At 46.2% G+C, this 19,147-nt stretch overlaps 2 protein-coding genes across 8 annotated transcripts; both read left to right on the forward strand.

Moving 5' to 3' along the window:
• Positions 1–4,057: 4,057 nt before the first annotated feature.
• On the forward strand, positions 4,058–9,448 carry pik3r3a (phosphoinositide-3-kinase, regulatory subunit 3a (gamma)). 2 transcript variants are annotated; one of them, XM_027025707.2, is made up of 9 exons: positions 4,058–4,485; positions 6,141–6,231; positions 6,446–6,544; positions 6,710–6,890; positions 7,213–7,266; positions 7,472–7,575; positions 7,840–8,007; positions 8,115–8,280; positions 8,488–9,448. In XM_027025707.2, exons 1-9 carry the CDS (start codon positions 4,422–4,424, stop codon positions 8,575–8,577), a joined length of 1,017 nt encoding a protein of 338 aa, XP_026881508.2. In that variant the 5' UTR covers positions 4,058–4,421; the 3' UTR covers positions 8,578–9,448. The 2 variants fall into 2 exon arrangements, with proteins under 2 accessions (XP_026881508.2, XP_026881509.2); XM_027025708.2 differs by having other exon boundaries at positions 7,496–7,575.
• Positions 9,449–13,282: 3,834 nt separating this feature from the next.
• Positions 13,283–19,145, forward strand: ipp (intracisternal A particle-promoted polypeptide). Of its 6 annotated transcripts, none has more exons than XR_004775276.1 (11): positions 13,285–13,365; positions 13,670–14,197; positions 14,423–14,634; positions 14,792–15,011; positions 15,428–15,583; positions 15,743–15,910; positions 16,069–16,206; positions 16,523–16,645; positions 16,943–17,163; positions 17,364–18,291; positions 18,729–19,145. XR_004775276.1 is itself a non-coding variant. In XM_035519876.1 (10 exons), exons 2-10 carry the CDS (start codon positions 13,837–13,839, stop codon positions 17,586–17,588), a joined length of 1,791 nt encoding a protein of 596 aa, XP_035375769.1. In that variant the 5' UTR covers positions 13,283–13,365; positions 13,670–13,836; the 3' UTR covers positions 17,589–18,724. The 6 variants fall into 6 exon arrangements, 4 of the variants coding, with proteins under 4 accessions (XP_035375769.1, XP_035375766.1, XP_035375768.1 ...); XR_004775277.1 differs by having other exon boundaries at positions 18,816–19,145; XM_035519876.1 differs by lacking the exon at positions 18,729–19,145 and having other exon boundaries at positions 13,283–13,365; positions 16,102–16,206; positions 17,364–18,724.
• The last annotated feature ends 2 nt before the right edge of the window (positions 19,146–19,147 follow it).

The raw sequence follows: 19,147 nt of genomic DNA on the forward strand, positions 1-19,147 counted from the left end.
CACTTTTGCTTTGTTCAAGTGTAAAAAGACTCTGAAGTACTGTTCACTGCATTTATGTCAAATCTAGTGTAATATATGGTTGACCAGACTGGGTCGTTCATGAGAGATGTTTACCTATTCATCCATGCTAAAGGCTTCTCAGAACCTGTCCTCCAGAATCGCTGCAGTCTTTGTCCAACATGCTGATACATTCTGATGCTGTTGGCAAACTGGAGTCAGTGTAGCACACTGTTATAAGGATGCATACTTTTGTAAAACTTTAGTGAAAGTATCCTTTAATGCTTACCATAGTTTAATAGATAAAATCTATTAGAACGTTTTAGTTTGTATCATTTTAGAAATAAAATGGATTTAGCTTGATGAATACAGGTTTATTTAAAACTACATACAAGCTGTCAGCGTGTTTAACCTGCTGATCCTGACAGTTCCTTTTGGCTGTTGTGATCCTCCAGTTGCCTGTGCCAGTGCTGTGTGTGGTAAGTGAGTTTTCCTCACAGTAATGTAGCTTAAACCAGTCACAGTGAGGATAACCCTAACCCACACACCGATGTGTTTCATCAAAAGACGTGCCCACTTATACTATATATGCATAAGAGCTTTCTTACAATGTTGGACCATCAATTTCATCTTTAACTTTCCAGCAGGGAATTTTTCCTTACCAAACCTTCATTCCTGTAAGGGAATTTGCTACAATTGAAAATTAAAGAAATGTTTTTATTTATTTTAGATTTATCTTTCAGGCCACACAGTCTGAATACTGTCCAAATGAGTATGACCCGAACTGTGTGCTCCTGAGTAGTCGGTGGGTGTAGTCTACAGTTGAGGCCTGTGGAGTTTGCAAAGCTATCAGTCACTCACAGCCTTAAGACAGATCAAGGCTCTGGGCCTCACTGTGATGAACCGTGCCTCCTTATCTCCGTGTGTTTACCAACAGAGTCGAGTGATCTGCGTTTATCTGGCAGGACCTGGAATAGCCATGGACTGTCTGCATGCGTAAGCTCTGAACTTGGCACAGTTTCCTTTAGTGCACAGATAAAGCATGCACAGATAAAGAGTGACACCACCTCAACTATGGAGCAGAGGTCTGGGGAAATAGTACCACTGGCCGAGCTAAGGTGAGAGGGACAGTCCCGAGGAACTGAGGGCCTGGTCTGGTGTCTGAGCACTGTTTGCAAGATCTGAAGAGTCAGTGTTCCTTCAGGAACTCCTCCTGCCTGCTTAGACGCAAAGATGCTGTTGCACAGGTATGGGACACGGTTCCTTCAGCTGAGAAACACACCTGAAGCAGAAAGGTTTGGTAGGTGTGAGAGGTTATTAGCTGAACAAGAGAGCTAATCAAAGGAAATAAAACAAAACTTAAATGAGTTGCCTTTTTCTTTTCACTTTCCTATTCTAACACACCTGGGGGAGACGGGGGGCGGGGCTTAGCAGAAGAGCCGAGTCAGGTGTCTTGGAACAGCAAAACAAACAGGAAAGTGTGCATCACTGTGGGACTGTAGTATACTACACATTTACAGCAAGAATAGTTACTAATCATGTAAAAGAGCCAGAACAAAGTAAAACAAAGAACAGAAAATAGAGACACAAAGACGATCACGATGATGATACAACAGTGGAAACCACGCAGCTAAGGAATGGATGTAAGCACTGACCCACCAATGCAGGACAACAGGGGCTATAAATAAACAGGGTGATCAGCAGAAAATGAACCCAAGCTGGCAAATAAACCAACAAAAGGAAGCTTGTTTATTTATTTATTTAATTTTGGAAAATTTTTACCCAACCGGTTTAGAAAGAACCTTTACTGGCTGATCTATTGTTCACCCTGAATATTTAATTAATTTAGGAATGCACTGTGATATGTGATGTCAGAAGCACCAACAAGACCTTGTCAAACAAGGAGTGAAACATTATTCTCATCAGCATTTGGTCCAAGACCATGAACTGCCTTCACTAATGCTGTTTTAATGCCGATACCCTTTTCTGAACTCAGACTACTTTTCTCTCTGATGTTATCATTCATCATCTGTTTAAAAACAACTGTTTTCTAGAGTTGTATCTTAAAACGACATATTAGCACTTGGTGTGAAATTACCCATGGATGACAGATTTAAATAAGCTTTCAAAAGTAGTGGGCTGGTAAAATGTTTACGGGCAGTTAACCATGCCCAATACTGTGCCTGTGAAGCTATTCAAACTGTAGAAAAGTTAGACTGTAATTGGATCCAAGGCTCATAAGGGATGTGATCTGAGATGCTATCATATTTAGCCTCAGTTACTACAAGCATCCTAAGTATTTTGTGGGCAGCAGACTTTGTCCACTGCATACCCAATTTTATATGCCATGTATAATGCCAAGGCGTGTACATTCCTCACAGTTGAAACGAGGCCACACAGTCATCACCTGCTGAAAGCAGAACTGTGATTATTTCAGTTTTCAGCAGTAATCATGGAGCAATGCATTGGCCAGGTTTACAAACCCTTGTTGCACATACAACACCCAATATCACATGCAACGCGTGAAATGCACATGTAACAAGCAACACCACATGCAACACGCAACATCACATGCAATATGTAACACCACACGCAACATCACATGCAACAAGCAACACCACATGCAACACACAATACCACATACAACATCACACGCAACAGCATATGCATAATGCAACACCACATGCAACGCTGATGCATTTTTAAATACGTTTCATAGAGGAACATGACTTTGGTCCACTATAAAATTTAATGAGACATCTGGAGGATGTAGTGACTTACTGTGTCAGATTTCACTGTTTTACACTTTAAACGTTTTGGGTGCTGGCTTGGTAGCAGGGAGCCTGGTTCCAGGTTTCTTGGTCAGAGGTCATAGTGTCAGCAGAGGTTAGTGGCAGTAAATCCAGTCAGGTAGGACTACGGTGCCCAGAGTGCACACACTTTTGACTCAGAAGAACAGTGCTGGAAACACCCCTACTGACTTTCTTTAGAGACAACATACTCCATCTTTAGAGTTTCACTCATGCTCAGAACTCAGTCGCTCTCTTTCACTCATTCACTCTCTGACTGACTCACTCGCACACAAATGTTTTGTAGACTAACAGTGGAGTCTTATATCTGACAGACACTTTTCTCAAGCTTATTCTCCCTGAACCCCTTAATTGAAAAAACGAATGCATATGGAAAAAAATGCAAAAATCCGCCAGATGCTTGTGAGACGATACAAATGTGGGTTCAGAGTTGCGCGTCGCGCAGGTGATCCTACGTCTGCTTTAGAAAGCCTAATAAGGCATAAGACCTGATGACTGCAGTAACAGGGTGAAGCTTCACTTTGCACACGAATGAATACTGTTATAATAATACGGCAATATTAATGCAAACCTAATAATCAGTTTAATCAGTACATAAGTACACTTGCTTTCAACACCCTTTATGTAAGAAATGATACCATTATCCTCTACTTCACTGTTGGACACAGGGCGGACCGCCTGGAGCAGTCATGATATTAAACATTTATTTTAATAAAAGGTTAAAATCTCCTCAGAATTCTCGTTCACCGCATAAGCCTTAAATAGGTTAGGTTTAGAGTCCGCAATGTTTGATTAGGCAAAAGCTCAAATGTACGTTACAAGCATGAAACAGTCAAAAATACTAAATAAACATATTTTAATGCATCATTAAATTTTATGATGCTATAAGAAAGGCACAAGGCTGCTTTTCTGCTCTAAAGCGGACAGTTCTGAACATTTGAAGTATTTGGACACTGCCATTACTGGATACGTTTACTCGGTTAATAAAGGCCAAAAGTATGCACGAACCGGAGATGGACTATACCACTAAGTTCTGTGGGGGGCAAGGGTCTGTCTTCCCATTACATACAATTACAGTATCATAGTATTGTATTTTTATGACTTTCACAAACAGTAAAGGGATTGAGTTTTACAACGTTGTGTTTTGTTTGTAAGCACTAGACACAAAAGGAATAAGGAAAAGAGCAACATGACTCGTGGTGTGCAGAAAGCCCGTCCCCCCCTGCGGTGTACGCGCCACCCAGTCCTGGTGTAGAAAGTCCCTGCGAGAGCTCCGCCGTGTTATCTCTGGCATGCTGGAGCTCACTGACAGTTTCTCAAACTCTGCCTCAGCTGCTCGGCTGTCTGTAACCGCCATGCAGACAACACGGACGCGTGTAAATCTGCTGAACTTGTGAGTTTCGCGTCGACGGCTGTGGATGTTGCGTGTTTCTCTGGACACGAGAAGACAGACGACGCAAAGACATAATTTCTTTACTTAGGTGCGCGGTACTCGTTTATTTCAGTTGTGTGGTGACCGCTGCAGTCAGTCAGCCGGCTAGCGAAGCGTAAATGTCGTTGATCTGAGGTTTTTTACTAAAGGGAACATAGCGTTCATTTTGTCTCCGAGCCAGGATGTCATCGCCTGCAGAACTTTTTTTCTACATAGAAATGAATGGAGTCGGCGCGGCTGGCCCAGGTAGAGAATGAACTAAAACTAAAACTAACTAAAACTGCTCCTTACAAAACTTTACTCTTGACATGCACACGTGGCGTGTTTGCTTATATTATAACTATTCCTTTGGCTGTCATTATTTAATTAACAAAGTAACATTGGATGGATTTAAGATAATGTTGGCTAACGTGATAACTGGCTAGCTAAGCTAGCTCATTTAGCTGCCTAGCTAACTATATGACGAGAAACTGAACAGAAATGGCTTTAGTCATGTTTAACGTTACCTGTCAATGAGAGTTACGGGAGCGTGGTATTAGTTACGATAACTATTATAACAGTATTTACCAGAAACCTGAAACATTTGACTTGGTCGTTGAAGTCCATTTGGGAAACCGTTGCTCCGGCCGTCACGCGCGTCTTCCGCGAGGCATGCCCGGACACGCTAAACGTCGCTCGAGACGCTCGCGGACACTCCCGTCGTCGCGCGACGGGAGCCTGGGGTTCAGCGAGGCCGTCGGCGCGCGGGCGAACCCGGGGAAGTCCCCGCGCAGGCAGGTCTCGCGCCCATGCGCTTGGCACGGACGCGCAGCCTGCTCGGATGACTTGCCTGTCTAGACTGGCACGACGCCCACGGGCCGCTTGTTTCATCGATAATTATTAATGAACAGGTCGATCAGTTATTGCAAAAAAACAAAAAACCAAAAAACCCCAAACCGCTAAAACATAAATATAGGAGAATACGTCGGTTAACTTCGTGTCTTGTTTTACTCTCATTTGAAGTGCACCTCTGGGCTACTGACTCACACCCTTAGTTCATTAAACCTTTAGGTTGAGGTTTCACACACTGACATTTGAAGCCAGTCTGGTCTGTAAAGCGTGACCTCAGAGTGGTCTTTCTTAGCTGTCAGACCTTGCTGTGGTCAGCGTGTCTATTCCCAACTGCCAGTCTGTAGTGGGCCATTTAGCAAAACCACTTGTCAAACTTCTTAAATGTTCAGAGATTGTGTTTGAACTCAAGCCTCCATGATGAGTCTCTGTGGCAGCGCTGGTTCTTTGCTCCTGGGCAGGCAGCTCAGGGTGGAGTGCTGGAGGGGTGGTGCTGTCTTTCTCACTCCGTCCTTTAGAGTGAAACTGGAAACGCGAACGGAAATCCCCTTTAGTCTTGGGTATCAGTCAGACGTTCACGGGGTGAGAGTCCGGTGGGTCGGGTCCGGGAAGCGCTGTACCGGGTCGACTCACGGGGACGTGGCACGGATGTTTGTGCATAAACCCACTGACTGCTCCGAGATGGAGAATTATTTCTGGCATAATGTTCTCTCCGGAAGTGTGATCTACTCTGTTAGTTTGGCGTGGCCTGGGGACAGTGGGAATGTTTGTGCTTCCTGTAGTGTAGGAGAGAATGACTCTGACACATTTTAGACTTCCAGAAAGTTCGACCAACTGAGTACACGTGACTGATCTCAGAACAGATCACTAGTTCTCATTGGTCCTTTCAGTCATGTAACATGTCTATATATTTATCGTCATATAGACCGTATAGACATGAATCATCGAGAATTGTTTTTACAACAATTCCAGACATGTTGTGATTTCAATTTCAATCCAGTTTCAAAATGTACAAATGGAGTTTTTCTGCGTTGGTTCTCCTCCCTCACATCCTGTTCTCCCTTGTTGGTTAGAGAGCTCGGCTGGTGACCAGTGCCCCCTAAAGGACGCTCCAGAGCCATCCTCTCTGCAGGAAGCTGAGTGGTACTGGGGTGATATATCCAGGTGACAAGCAACACTCTGGAGCACTTCAAGCAGTGTTGTGACATGTTCATAACAGAATGTAAACACACTCGGTGTGCATGAGATGTTTGATTGATTAACATTCATCTGTGAGTTTCCACAGTTGCTGTTTTGTGCGAAGGCCGGTCGGCCCTGTTCTGTCCTGGTGTAAATCTCATCTCTGTTGCTGACCTAATACTGAGTGTGCCTCTGTTAGGGAGGAGGCCAACGCCAAGCTTGATGGTTTGCCTGATGGCTCTTTCCTGGTTCGTGATGCCTCCAGCAAGGCCTTTGGCCACTACACCTTAACACTCAGGTATCTACAATGCATTGCTTCTCTTTCATTCTTTGCACAGTTTCCTTTTATTTGCGTAATTCTTCTGTTGAAGCGCTTGGAGATATGTCCCTATGCACAGTTGTCCACGTTACACTGAGCAGTGAGTGGCCTGACGTGTGTCCCCGACCTCTGACCCTAACACAGGAAGGACGGCTCCAACAAGCTGATAAAGATTCTGCATCACGAAGGGCGGTTTGGCTTCTGTGAGCCGCTCACCTTCAGCTCGGCAGTGGAGCTGGTGTTGCACCATCAGTGTCACTCGCTGGTGCACTACAACCCAGCGCTGGACATCACACTGGCCTTCCCCGTGTCCCGCTACACCCAGGTGCGCCCTTGCTAAGCTAAAGGCGCACGTGTTGGGAGCAGGGCCCAACCCAGCAGGGGTCCTCAGAGCGCTGTCTTTATGTTACTCTCTTTGTTTTATTACTCTAAGTAAATCACCTCCTCATATACCTGCACTTTTGAAACCTCTACAGGCCAGAGTTCTTTTTGTTGTTGTAATGGTTTTATAGTCATCTGTGTACCTGTAGTGTTATATATATTTTAATTACTACAGTATTACAGTATGCTTTTTTCACAACACAATGGTTGACATGTTGGGCTTCCGAAGGTTAATGAGCCGTTATTGGCTTTTCTACTGATTTTAGGACGTGTCGTTGGATTTGGGCCATGTGTATAACACCTCCACAGATTATTTCCAGGTAGGTTGCACATACCGATCAGAAACACACACAGCGCTGGTCATGCGTGAGGTGCTCAGGCTTCCTTCTGCAGGGGCAGAGTGTATGTGAAGAAACTGTATGCAAACTGTAAACTCCCAGTGGAAGGTTTTGAGAATTCTTGCAGGAGAGGAGAGCTGTGTTGCACCCAGATCCATGTGTTTGGCTCTGTGCTTGCTGTGTTCAGCCAGCTTGTGCCTATGCTGTGCAGGAGAAGACCATGGGGGCCTTCATCAGGGACCAGCAACGCATGCCGGAGTTCTCGGCAGAGGAGAGAGCCCAGCTGAACGAGTAAGTCCCACAGGACCCCAAACAAAACTACTTGGTCCTAAAACACAGAGGTTCCCCATGAGCAGACCTGACCCTGCAAGATGGAGTGTGGTGTATACTGCATTACAATAGCATTACACATGGGTAGATGTGTTTTAGGAAGTGTGTGTGTGTGTGTGGCAGATTTTTTTTTAATTGTGATTTTAGACATTTTTCAAATGTCTCCTGTGTTTTGTACTTCACTGGGTGCAATTTGATCTGATGGCTTCTCCACTGTGTCCTCAGGGGTGTGTGTGAGGAGGAGGACGAAGGTGCGGCGTGTCTGGAGGAGGCGACCTGGTTTGTGGGGGATCTGAGCAGGGCCCAGGCCGAGGAGCTCCTGGTGGGGAAACCTTCCGGAGCATTCCTCATCCGCAGCAGTAGTATGAAGGACTGCTACGCCTGTTCTGTCGTGTGAGTATGTGTATGAGTGTGTGTGTGTGTGTGTGTGTGTGTGTGTGTGTGTGTTTGTGTGTGTGTGTGTGTGAGTATGTGTTAATGTGTGTTGTGGTTGGGTGCAGGGTGGAGCAGGAGGTCAGGCACTGTGTAATCCACCGGACAGCACGGGGTTACGGCTTCGCTGAGCCCTACGACCTGCACGGCTCCCTGAAGGACCTGGTGCGCCACTACCACCGCACCTCTCTTGTCCAGCACAACCAGGCCCTGGACGTGCGGCTGGCCTACCCCGTACGCCCACCCCAGCACACGGCACCCACTGTGCCCAGCTGAGCCTTCAGCATCATCATAATCACCCCTCTCAGGCAGCAGAAGCTGTGTGTACAAAGCCCAGATGAAGAGGTGTGTGTGTGTGTGTGTGTGTGTGTGTGTGTGTGTGTGTGTGTGTGTGTGTGTGTGTGCGCGCGCATGCGCGCTTCTGTGTGACCCCTTCTCTAGGTTCTGCCAGGGGTCACAGCCACACATCGGGGACCTTTTGAACTTTGCACTTTCCCAGAGAGACGCCACTCCAGGCCATTGGATACCTGACCATTTTACAAGTGTTTGAATCCGTTGTAGAATTGTTTACAGGCATTCTAGATGTTGTGGGCAGGATAAGACGGCAGGGTCAAAGGGCATTTGTACGACATTTTTTATACAGCTGGTGCTTACGCGTGCTTGTTCCTTTTGTAAATGTTCTTTTGCACATTGACTGTTTTGAGGGGCTGAACCCACATCACGGGCACCAGCTCACGCACAGCTGGGCTAGTTTCCCCATGCTGACTCGTGACGTCATAGTTATACGTCACTCTGGGGGGGGGGGGGTTGGTTTTTGCTTGGTTTTTGCAAAGGGTGACATGAACACATCATCTCCATCTAGTTTTCTCCCTTTATTAACGTCTGTCAAAAATGGATAAACAAAGATCCTTTTTTTTTTTTTTTTTTTTTTGAGTGCCATTTGTCAGAAAAATTTGAACTTTAAAAGACTTTTTAAATTTAAAACAAAGCTTTTCTCCTCCGGCACTCGAATTCAGACATGGCCTTATTTTTATTTGAGCACTGCAGCTTGACTCAGCCAAACTGTTCAGGCACATCTGACTGCTCTTAAAGGAGCCCCGTAGCAGACAGCCGGGTGAGAGTTTGGACTCGGGTGCCCGTTTCTAGGGCTGAACACTGGGCTGGATGTGAGGTCTGCTTGCTGCTCTGAGCGCTGGTCTATGCACTACGGAACAGATCTTACTGGATCCGTGCCTTTTCTGGGTTACGCTTTTTTAATCCCATTTTATGAAGATTGACGGGTAGGCGGGGCTTAAAATGTGACTTGCTGGATTTTCTTGACATCTGTTTATGTTGCCGCTCAGATACATGTACCTTTCAGTCTTTTTTTAAGAATTATGAATAAATTGGTAAAACCTTTAAAGATCCTGTGTATTATGTTGATTACGTAGTGTGGAGTTAGAGCGCCACTTTCCACGCACATGGTGGGTTCATACATTTACAACGTTTAGCAGACACTCCGCAAAATGTACAATAATGCTGTTATATTCATGGGAGATGTATGCTTCTGTACTAGGCCTGAGTCGAATACAATCACGCTAGATTATACACAAAGTCACACAAGAATGCAAATCTGTTTTTAATGTGAGAAGTAAGTGAAGGGTTTATGATGATGGATCTGCTGTACAGGCGGCGTGGGTTCACTCATCTGGATGTAGTACAGAAAGGAGAGAAGCGTTTTTTCAGCTTCAGAAGAGCCGACCGCTACCCGTCAGCCACACACTGCAGTGCGCTAAACGTGCGACACGCTGCTTAAATACAAACCATCTTTGCGCTGACTGGTTTTGCAGCTGGTGTCCTTGCACGCAGCGGTAATGTGGTTGGTACTCTGAGGGGCTGGGACAAATTCAAAGCACCACGTCGGTTAGTCGTGGTTCGGGCGAAGGCCAAGTCGACAAGAACAAAAAGGAATAACCAGCAGGCTAAGGAGTGAAATGCGAAATCGGATCAGAACTGCCAAATTCCACTCTTGTTAACTACAGACTTCACAGTGATTGTAGTGGTGGGGGCGGGAGGGATCATTTACATGAGCAGGCGGGAGGCCACGCCTGTAAATGTAAATTACACAGAAGGAGACGCTGGAGAGTGGCAGGAGGCGGGGCTGAGAGAGTGAGTGTTTTACACTCAAAATAATCAAATTTCACTGCTGGTGTTTAAGCAAAAAAAAGTTCATATCCAAGCAGCACTCACGAATGCAACATAAATCTCACCACAGCAGAGAGAGGATCAGTTTCAGTCAGGTTTGTTTCTACCAAGTATCCGTCGGTTCTAATAAAGTAGCGGTCGTAAAAACTGCAGCGTAGTACACAAAATTTCTAAGTAAACAATATGTTTCAAACAGTGCTCCATCATCACCTGCGCAAGCAAAGTGCTTCTCAAAGTGTTTGCACAGCTGATGAAAGACCTCTGTCCAAGACAGCCTGATTCTCTGGAAACCTTATACTACATAGCAATTATATGCTACCGCTACGTCTACGTCTTTAAGAGTAGTGTGTGTGTGCGTGTTTCTCCCTAGGATCTTCCACAGATATGGGTTTAATAATATGTACATGTTGCATGTGTACAGTGGGGAGGTCTGAATGGGAGCAGTGTCTGAGATGTGCAGGACTGAGCTTGTAGAAACTTCCCTTGCAGAGGACAAGGCCCAGGCAGCAGTGAAGCCCCCCCAGGACGGACCGCCGGTGTGGTCAGGCTCCGGGTCTTGCTAGATCGCTGCTGGCCATATGGCCGGTGATCAGGTTACAGGTGGATGACTGTCGTGTGGGATTAGGTGAGCGTTTGAGAGTTCTAACAGCACACCATGGATGTTCCCACGAGAACCCTCGAAGCCTTCATCTTAGATTCCCACTGTTGATTGGGCTTCGGTAAAGCCAAGAAGCTTAGGAGCTCTGTGTGTGTGTGTGTGTGTGTGTGTGTGTGTGTGTGTGTGTGTGTGTAAATTTAGGGTTGTTCTAGGTCAAGTCATATGAGGACATCCTGTTAGGCATCTGGTTGAGTCAGAGTGTGATTATCTCGGTGTGTGGCCGCACGCACCATTCACACACACACACACACACACACACACATACATACATACATACGCACGCACACACACAGCTACACTCTACAGCCAACTGTGATACCAATAAATTTGCAGCAACATTGTCCTACTTTTTATTGACACACACGAACACATCCAGCTCAGAGCTGTTTATGATGGCTTAAAGTGGACACAAAGAAGACAGAAACCCCCATGTGTAATAATATTACTGAGAATGACAGAAGAACTGTATGGTGAATTGTTTTTTACACAGTAATAGATAGAAAAAATGAGAAAAATCATGAAAAATAATGAATAACACACACACACACATATATATATATATATATATATATATATATATATATATATATAAATATATCTGTATGTAGAGTATTACAATGTCTAATCGGTTTGAACTGCAGAAGGGCACATCTGTATATGGTATTCTGTGAATATGCATACCAATACATGTATACATACACGTATACATAAATACATACTAACACATGACCATACATGTGCAGAGCAGTGCAATTACTCAAACAGCAGCAACAAATGTCAAGAATAAAGTGACAGTGTCAGTTGTGGTGCAGACAGTTCCTGTGTTCCTTGTGTTATGTTTATAGTGTGGGTTCAGCTACAGGAAGGTGTCAGTCTGGTTTAGTAGTTTGACCGTCTGGGGGTAGAACCTGCTCTGGAATCTGGATGTCCAGGACTAAACGGTCCTGTAGCATTTACCTGACAGTTGGAGGACGAACAGTTTGTGTTGGGGATGACACTTACTGCCTCCAGTCCTGTAACCCTGTGACTGGTCCAACAATCCTGCCATTAATCCAGTAACCCCGGGATCAGTCCAGCGCCCCCTCGATCAGTTCGGCGACTCCAGGGATCAGTCCAGTTACCCTGAGATTAGGAGGGTCGAGATGGAAGGAGGCCCAGCAGTAGCATGCAGCTGCTCTTTGTCATCGCTGGTTTTTCATGACTTCATGACTATGTGTTTATTGATCTGTGCTTAACTGGAATAAGCAGGAAGATTCGTTAAGCAGTATTTACATTTATGGCATTTAACAGATTCTCCTCTCCAGAGCAACTTACAAAAAACGCTTTTGTTGTCTACTCAAAAAGTACCCCTAGCTAGCTCAAATAGGGTAGAGTCTGAAAAAGCCCATAAACCGAAACACAGCCAGAAAAGGGTCAGTGCTAACCTGAATTGAGAGATACGATACAATGCTATACAAGACAATTTAAATGCTCTTACAAGGCAGTTCAAGTCCACATGTGAAATCTTAAAATTGTACTCAGTCATAATTGTAAGTCACTTTGGAAAAAAGCATCAGCTAAATGCCATAAATGTAAATGTTAATGTAAAAGTACTTGATGAGAGGCACTTATGTTAAGTGTTACATTTAAATGCTTTTCAAAGAGATTAGTCTTCAGTCAGTGTTTGAAAACAGTGAGGGACTCTTGTTCACACAGCCAGTGGAAGTTCAATCCACCAACTGGTTGCCAAGACAGAGAATATTACATAATTCAATATAAAATATTGGATTCCACTACTAAAGTGTAACCTGTTTAATTATAGCGTTTAGTGCCTTACTCCCGCTCAGCCACGAGAAGGCGCTGTGGAGCAGCATAGCATAACCGATAGGGTGAATGGAACTAAACAGCTATAAACGAAAAATAAAAATAGTTTCTCACCCCTTGGCCAGGATCTGCCTTTACTTCTGGAAACTAGTCGTATGTGTTAAAAATAGCAATGAAATTAAAACATTCCATTAAAATAGCAATGAAAACGTACCAGTATATTTCGGGTTTTGGGCAGTAGGACACAAACATCTCTGCTACTGAGTGCTGACGGACCGCTAGAAAAGCAGAAATCCTAGAGTCTATAACTAATGACCACAACTAGCTACACATCTATATAAATCCATGTCCAGGCACTCTGGACAGCAGAGTTCCTTGCAGTCTTCAAACGCAGACTGGAGACCCGTCTATGTGTGGAATATTGGCCTACTGTACTGTATTCTATGAGGACATGACAAAGCACTTTGGTAAGTCGCTCTGGATAAGAGCGTCTGATAAATTTCTTTTATGTAAATGTAAATCTTCTCAGGGTGGGCGCTAGTGCTCAGGGTTCGACTGTTTGGGTCTAGTGCACCCCGGAGGGCTGACACAAGAGAAGTCGATTGAAATACGGAAGTTTCTGTTTCAGCGGTCGTGTTGCTGAGCCATAGCTAAATTTCGCGAACAATCACTTGGTAAGCGTTTCACTTGTCTGTCTATCATAGAAAAGCCACACACAACCTTACAACATTGTCGGAAGTGGAATGTTTCTTACATGTGTAAGATTCAGCGTATAGTTTAGTTGGCAAGAAAACTTGTCCTCCGGTTGCATGTCGTTGATACCCCACCTGCAGCCTGCACGTTCACCGGGAGCATGCTCGTGCTTGGCCGCCGTGGTCACGGTGCTCTGTTTAAATGCGACGCCGGAGCTCTTGAACTCCCGGAGATGTTGATAACTGAGCCGTGCTGGTTGTCTGCCTGTTTTTATCTCCTGCTCAGTGCAGCCACGCGTTGTGGATCCCCTGACGGTCCGATGATGCTCGCTCGCTGAGAGCTGCGGATGGGATCCGTTTCTGGCCGTTTGATCTGCATCCTTTTAGAGCGTGAAGGCCGGGTAATGCTCTCGCGGAAACCCCGCGCGCAGTCCACTTAGAGCCGCCGTTACTATGTCGACCGCCTGTGCGCCTCGCTCTCCGCCGGTCTTCGCGGCGCTACCGGGCTCCAGTGACGTCGCTGGGGCAACGGTGTCCGGTCAGACGGCGGACAGAGCTCTGTATACCTCCGAGCGGCACGCGCGCCTCTTGCTGACCCAGATGAACAAGATGCGACTCCGGTCGGATTTCTGTGACGTCCGGCTGCTGGTAGGTGGGCGAGCGTTTCAGGTCCACCGGCTCGTGTTAGCCGCGAGCGGACCCTACTTCGCCGCACTCTTTTCTGGAGCGATGAGCGAGGCGCACGAAGAAGAAGTGCACCTGGCCGGGGTGGAGGCAGAAGTGTTTGAAGTACTGCTGGAGTTCATATACACAGGTACGTGATACGCACGTACAGTGCAGGACAGTCATCTGAAAAGTCACCATGTTTTTGAGGCAGAATATATACAGACACACAGTTTGTATGTAAAGAGATCAGTGCAACATTCGTAGTTAGCTCTGTGTAATAAACATTTCATAACGCTGTCACATTTCGTAAAATCCACAAACTGTTTAGCCATTTAGCAATGTTCTTCATCTTCTCTGTGGACCGTGCCATCAGGCTCTATCGACGTGAATGTGGAGAATGTTCAAGAGCTGATGGTGGCTGCTGACATGCTGCAGCTCTCTGAGGTGGTGGCCATTTGTGGTGAGTTCCTGCGAGGCCAGATGGAGCCTTCCAACTGCGTGGGCATCTACCAGTTCCTGGAGCAGATCGGCTTTGTTGACTTGATGGAGTTTACGGAGAACTACATCCAGGTTCACTTCTTAGAGGTGAGTAACAGACTAGTGTGTATCTTTTAACAGCTCTAGGGTATGTACAAGGGTTATGAATCCCCTTAAACTCCTGGTCATATCTTTAACTGGGAATCAGGTCTGTGGGGATGTGAACACACCTAATCCTTTGATTGTACCTTTAACCGGGCATCAGGTGTGTGGAGGGGAGGAGTTCTCCAACCTGTCTAAGGAGCAGCTGGTGCGGTTGCTGCGCAGTGAGGAGCTGAGGGTGGAGGATGAGTACCAGGTGTTCACCGCCGCCATGGACTGGCTGCTGCACGACGTCTCGCGCAGGAAGAAGCATGTGGTGGAGGTGCTGGAGCCCGTGCGTTTCCTCCTGCTCTCCCCACAGAGACTCTTCAAGTTCATCGAGGGTGAGTGGGTGGAGCCTCTAGCTCACGCATCACTAGTCTCCAAAAGTCGGTGGTGTTCGTGGCAGTAATTCTATGCTAATTCAAGTTAGACTGTATTCATGCAATATGTTTATCAAATGTAACAGCATCTTTAAAAGAAATTGTATTTGTCTAATTGGAATTACACATAAAATCAACCTATTTTGAAATAAATAACAAAAGATTAATTAATAGATTTACAGATTTACAGTGTAATTTATGAGGCTAAATAAGTCCGCAGTCAAATTTTTTTCCCACAGGCTGTTAGCCAATTGGCATTTGGCCTTTGTTAATTCCACAGTGTAACTCAAACTGAATTTAGGGTTTATTGAGTGTGACCAGACTACTGGCGACAGGCTAGACTACATTGTCTTTGAACCCTGACTGCAACCTCCCAGGTGTTTCTGACTTCAGCCTGCGGGTGGCACTGCAGAGCCTGCTGAAGGAGTACACAGAGGTCAGCAAGTCCCCCAAAGAAAACAAGACACTGAGCATGCTCCAGCCAGCCAAGACCAGGCCACGGAGAAAAGCCCGCAAATACCTCTATGCGATCGGTAGACCATTACTACTTAGAGAGAGAGAGAGAGAGAGTGTGAGTGAGTGTGCATGCATGTCAGAGTAAAATTGTATGATTAGTACTGTCAAAATAATTAGTTCCTGCATTCTCTCTTTCTCTCTCTATCCCTCTCTCCCTCCCTCCCTCCCTCTCTCAGGAGGGTACACTCGGCTGCAGGGCGGACGCTGGAGCGACAGCAGGGCACTGAGCTGTGTAGAGCGCTTTGACTCCTTTAGCCAGTACTGGACCACCGTCTCCTCCCTGCATCAGGCTCGCAGTGGTCTGGGGGTGACAATCCTAGAAGGCATGATCTACGTGGTGGGAGGTGTGTGTGTGTGTGTGTGTGTGTGTGTGTGTGTGTGTGTGTGTGTGTGTGTGTGTGTGTGTGTGTGTGTGTGTGTGTGTGTGTGTGTGTGTGTGTGTGTGTGTGTGTGTGTGTGTGCGTGCGTGCGTTTCCATTTTGACCGGTTCTGTGTGGTACAGGCGAGAAAGACTCCATGATCTTTGACTGCACAGAACGTTACGACCCAGTGACCAAGCAGTGGGCATCAGTGGCCTCGCTCACCTACCCACGCTGCGGCCTCGGAGTGTGTCCCTGCCATGGAGCTCTCTATGCTCTTGGTACACACGCGCGTGCACACACACACACACACGAACACAGTGAGAAACACATGCACACACAGTCATGGACACAAAAACAGAGGAGCATGTACACGCACACACACACACACATATATAATATACAGATATATATTTATATATGTGTGTATATATATGACTATTAGAAATTATGTATTTATATGTACATATAAAAAATACATGTTACTTTATATATATATATATATATATATATATATATATATATATATATATATATATATATATATATATATATATATGGGGAGAGAGAGAGAGACATTGTTCTTTATTACTTCAGGCGGCTGGATTGGTTCGGAAATTGGGAAGACCATGGAGCGCTACGATCCGGCAGAGAATAAGTGGGAGGTGATTGGGAGCATGCCAGTCCCGCGCTACTACTTTGGCTGCTGTGAGCTACAAGGTACGAGATGAACCGACCTTTATCGGCCAAAAGGGGCACCAGTCAGCTGTCTGTTTTCCCTATGCGAGCGGTATTATAGCAGTGTTTCTCAGTGCCAGCCTTGGACAACCCCGTGCTCTGTAGTTCCCAAAGTGTTGATTTTGAACAGGCGGTATCTCGTAGGTTATTGTGGGAATAAATGACTCAGCCCTCTAGTGGCAGTTTGGGTAATGTTTTGCTTAAATGTTATGAATATGACATTAATAGTGGACTGGTAAGAGAGTGAACGGTTCGTTTAGTTTAGTTTTGTTTTTTAAGGTCTCATCTATGTGATCGGGGGCATCAGCGATGAAGGGGTGGAGCTACGCTCGGCTGAAGTCTATGACCCGATCAGCCGTCGCTGGACTGCCCTGCCCGTCATGGCTACCCGCCGGGCGTACGTGGGCGTCACATGCCTGAATAACTGCATCTACGCCGTGGGAGGGTGGAATGAGGCGCTGGGCTCCCTGGACACTGTGGAGAAATACTGCCCAGAGGAGGTGGGGCCCGTCTGATCGTGACCAATCATTTATTTGCCGTTTTGTGAGCGATTCCTGCTGATGGATATTTCTGGAAGTATAGATGTTTTGCACTCTGGGGTGTTGTGGACAGTACTCGTCTGTGAACTTGCAGACCTTCTTCTTTCGCGCGCTCCTATCAGATGGAACTGACGCGTGTATCTCGCTCTCGTCCCCCCCAGGAAAAGTGGGTGGATGTGGCGTCCATGACGGTGCCTCGCGCTGGCGTTTCCGTGGCGGCGGTCAACGGGCTGCTCTATGCCGTTGGCGGGCGGACCTCTAGCCGGGACTTCTCGGCACCGGTCACAGTGGACTCAGTGGAAATTTTCGACCCGCACCAGGACACTTGGACCGAAGTGGGAAACATGATCACCAGCCGCTGTGACGGGGGCGTGGCCGTGCTCTGACGGACACCCGCTCAGCTGCTGCCTGTGCCCAGCGTAACACTTCCCTGTGTGGCATCACACAACTGTGGCAATCAAAATGAGAAGAAAAATCTGTCACATAATGTTTGACATATTGTAGTAATATTTGTACATGGCGCTTCTAGATGTTGGCTAAGGTAGATGAAGACACTGACAGGTCTGTGTCGATAATTGCCGTTTTAGCCGGACGGTTGAAACGAACCTCGCCTGACGTCGGAGTTCTGTCGCTAGGATACAAGACCCGAGCCGCTCAAACACGAGAGCGGCTGGTGGGCTGGTCGCGCGCTAGCCACGAGGGAGTGGAGCTCGCGAGTTCCAGCGCGCCACCGGCCTCGCCAAGTCACGAGACTCCGTCTGTCGCGTGTGCTCGGCGGGCGCGTGACTTGGAGCGGCTCGTGCCTTTTTAAAAGGGGAAGTTTGCGTGCACCAAAAAAAAAAAGCAAAAAAAAAAGAAGCTCAAGACGTGGTGAAAAGGCTCCGTGAGACGCTGAATTTACAACCGTTTTACTGCATGCTGAGCACCGGACCGGAGAAGCCCGCTTCCCTCCAGGGCTGGTGTTCCATGTGGACTGGCCTGGGGTGTGCTCTTCACTGGCATCATGCTTTTGACGTGCCGACTGTCGTCTCTACGCGTTTCTTGCCGACTACACTATTAAACCCATCTAGCACTGACACGGTCATGAAGGTAACTGCAGCTCGTCTGTAGCTCTCAAATGGTCTTTCCCACGCGAAACCACACGTCTGCAATTTTTAAAATCATCTCATTCCCTTGATATGAACAATGGAAGTAATTCAAACGCATCATCAGAAACATGGATTTCTTTACAAAGCCACATTGTCAATCTGAGGCCGCATTTACTTATTTTGTAAACGAGTCCGAAAGTATTACATCTACTTTTAAAACACTCTTCACATTAGTTTATTTTTTAGAACACCATTAAGAATTTTCACGTACAGCATATGTCCAAATGCACCAGTTCGGTCGAGTTGAACAGAAAGTCACTGGCTTCATATACACCGTTTCTGGCAGTGGTTTATTCTGTTTCAGTAGAATTTGAAGAGTGAATTTTCTGTCTCAGAGTGTGTTCATTTTTCATTAAATGAATCTGTTTACTGTATTAGTCGGCTCTGCAGGTCAACATGCTGTGTCACTGGTACATGGGAGCAGCCTGATAGACTCGTAACCTTCTGCTCCATTTCCAACACCAGCAAGAGCTTCCAGGAGTCAGCAGCTCTGAGATATGATCCACTCTGGCTGATCACGCAGAGTCCCGTGCTCTCGTAGGTGAGCGAACAGGGTCCGAGTGCAGGCTGCCACTGGCCAAACGAGGCAGGAGTTGCACCTGGTGGTGTGGAGAGAAGCTCTGCAGACCCACGAGTCCAATTTCACACTCACAAGGAATAAGGCTCGTCACTCTGAAGCGGCTAAAAAAAAAAATTACATCTGTGCAAGTCATGGTTTGTGGTCTTATTTTTATTACCCTCACCAGGTACATGTAAAAAGTCAGTTTAAAAATAAAATCAAAGTCAAACACTTAAGA

Source organism: Electrophorus electricus, chromosome 19 (assembly GCF_013358815.1).
Source record: "Electrophorus electricus isolate fEleEle1 chromosome 19, fEleEle1.pri, whole genome shotgun sequence".
In the NCBI taxonomy this organism is placed as follows: Eukaryota; Metazoa; Chordata; class Actinopteri; order Gymnotiformes; family Gymnotidae; genus Electrophorus; species Electrophorus electricus.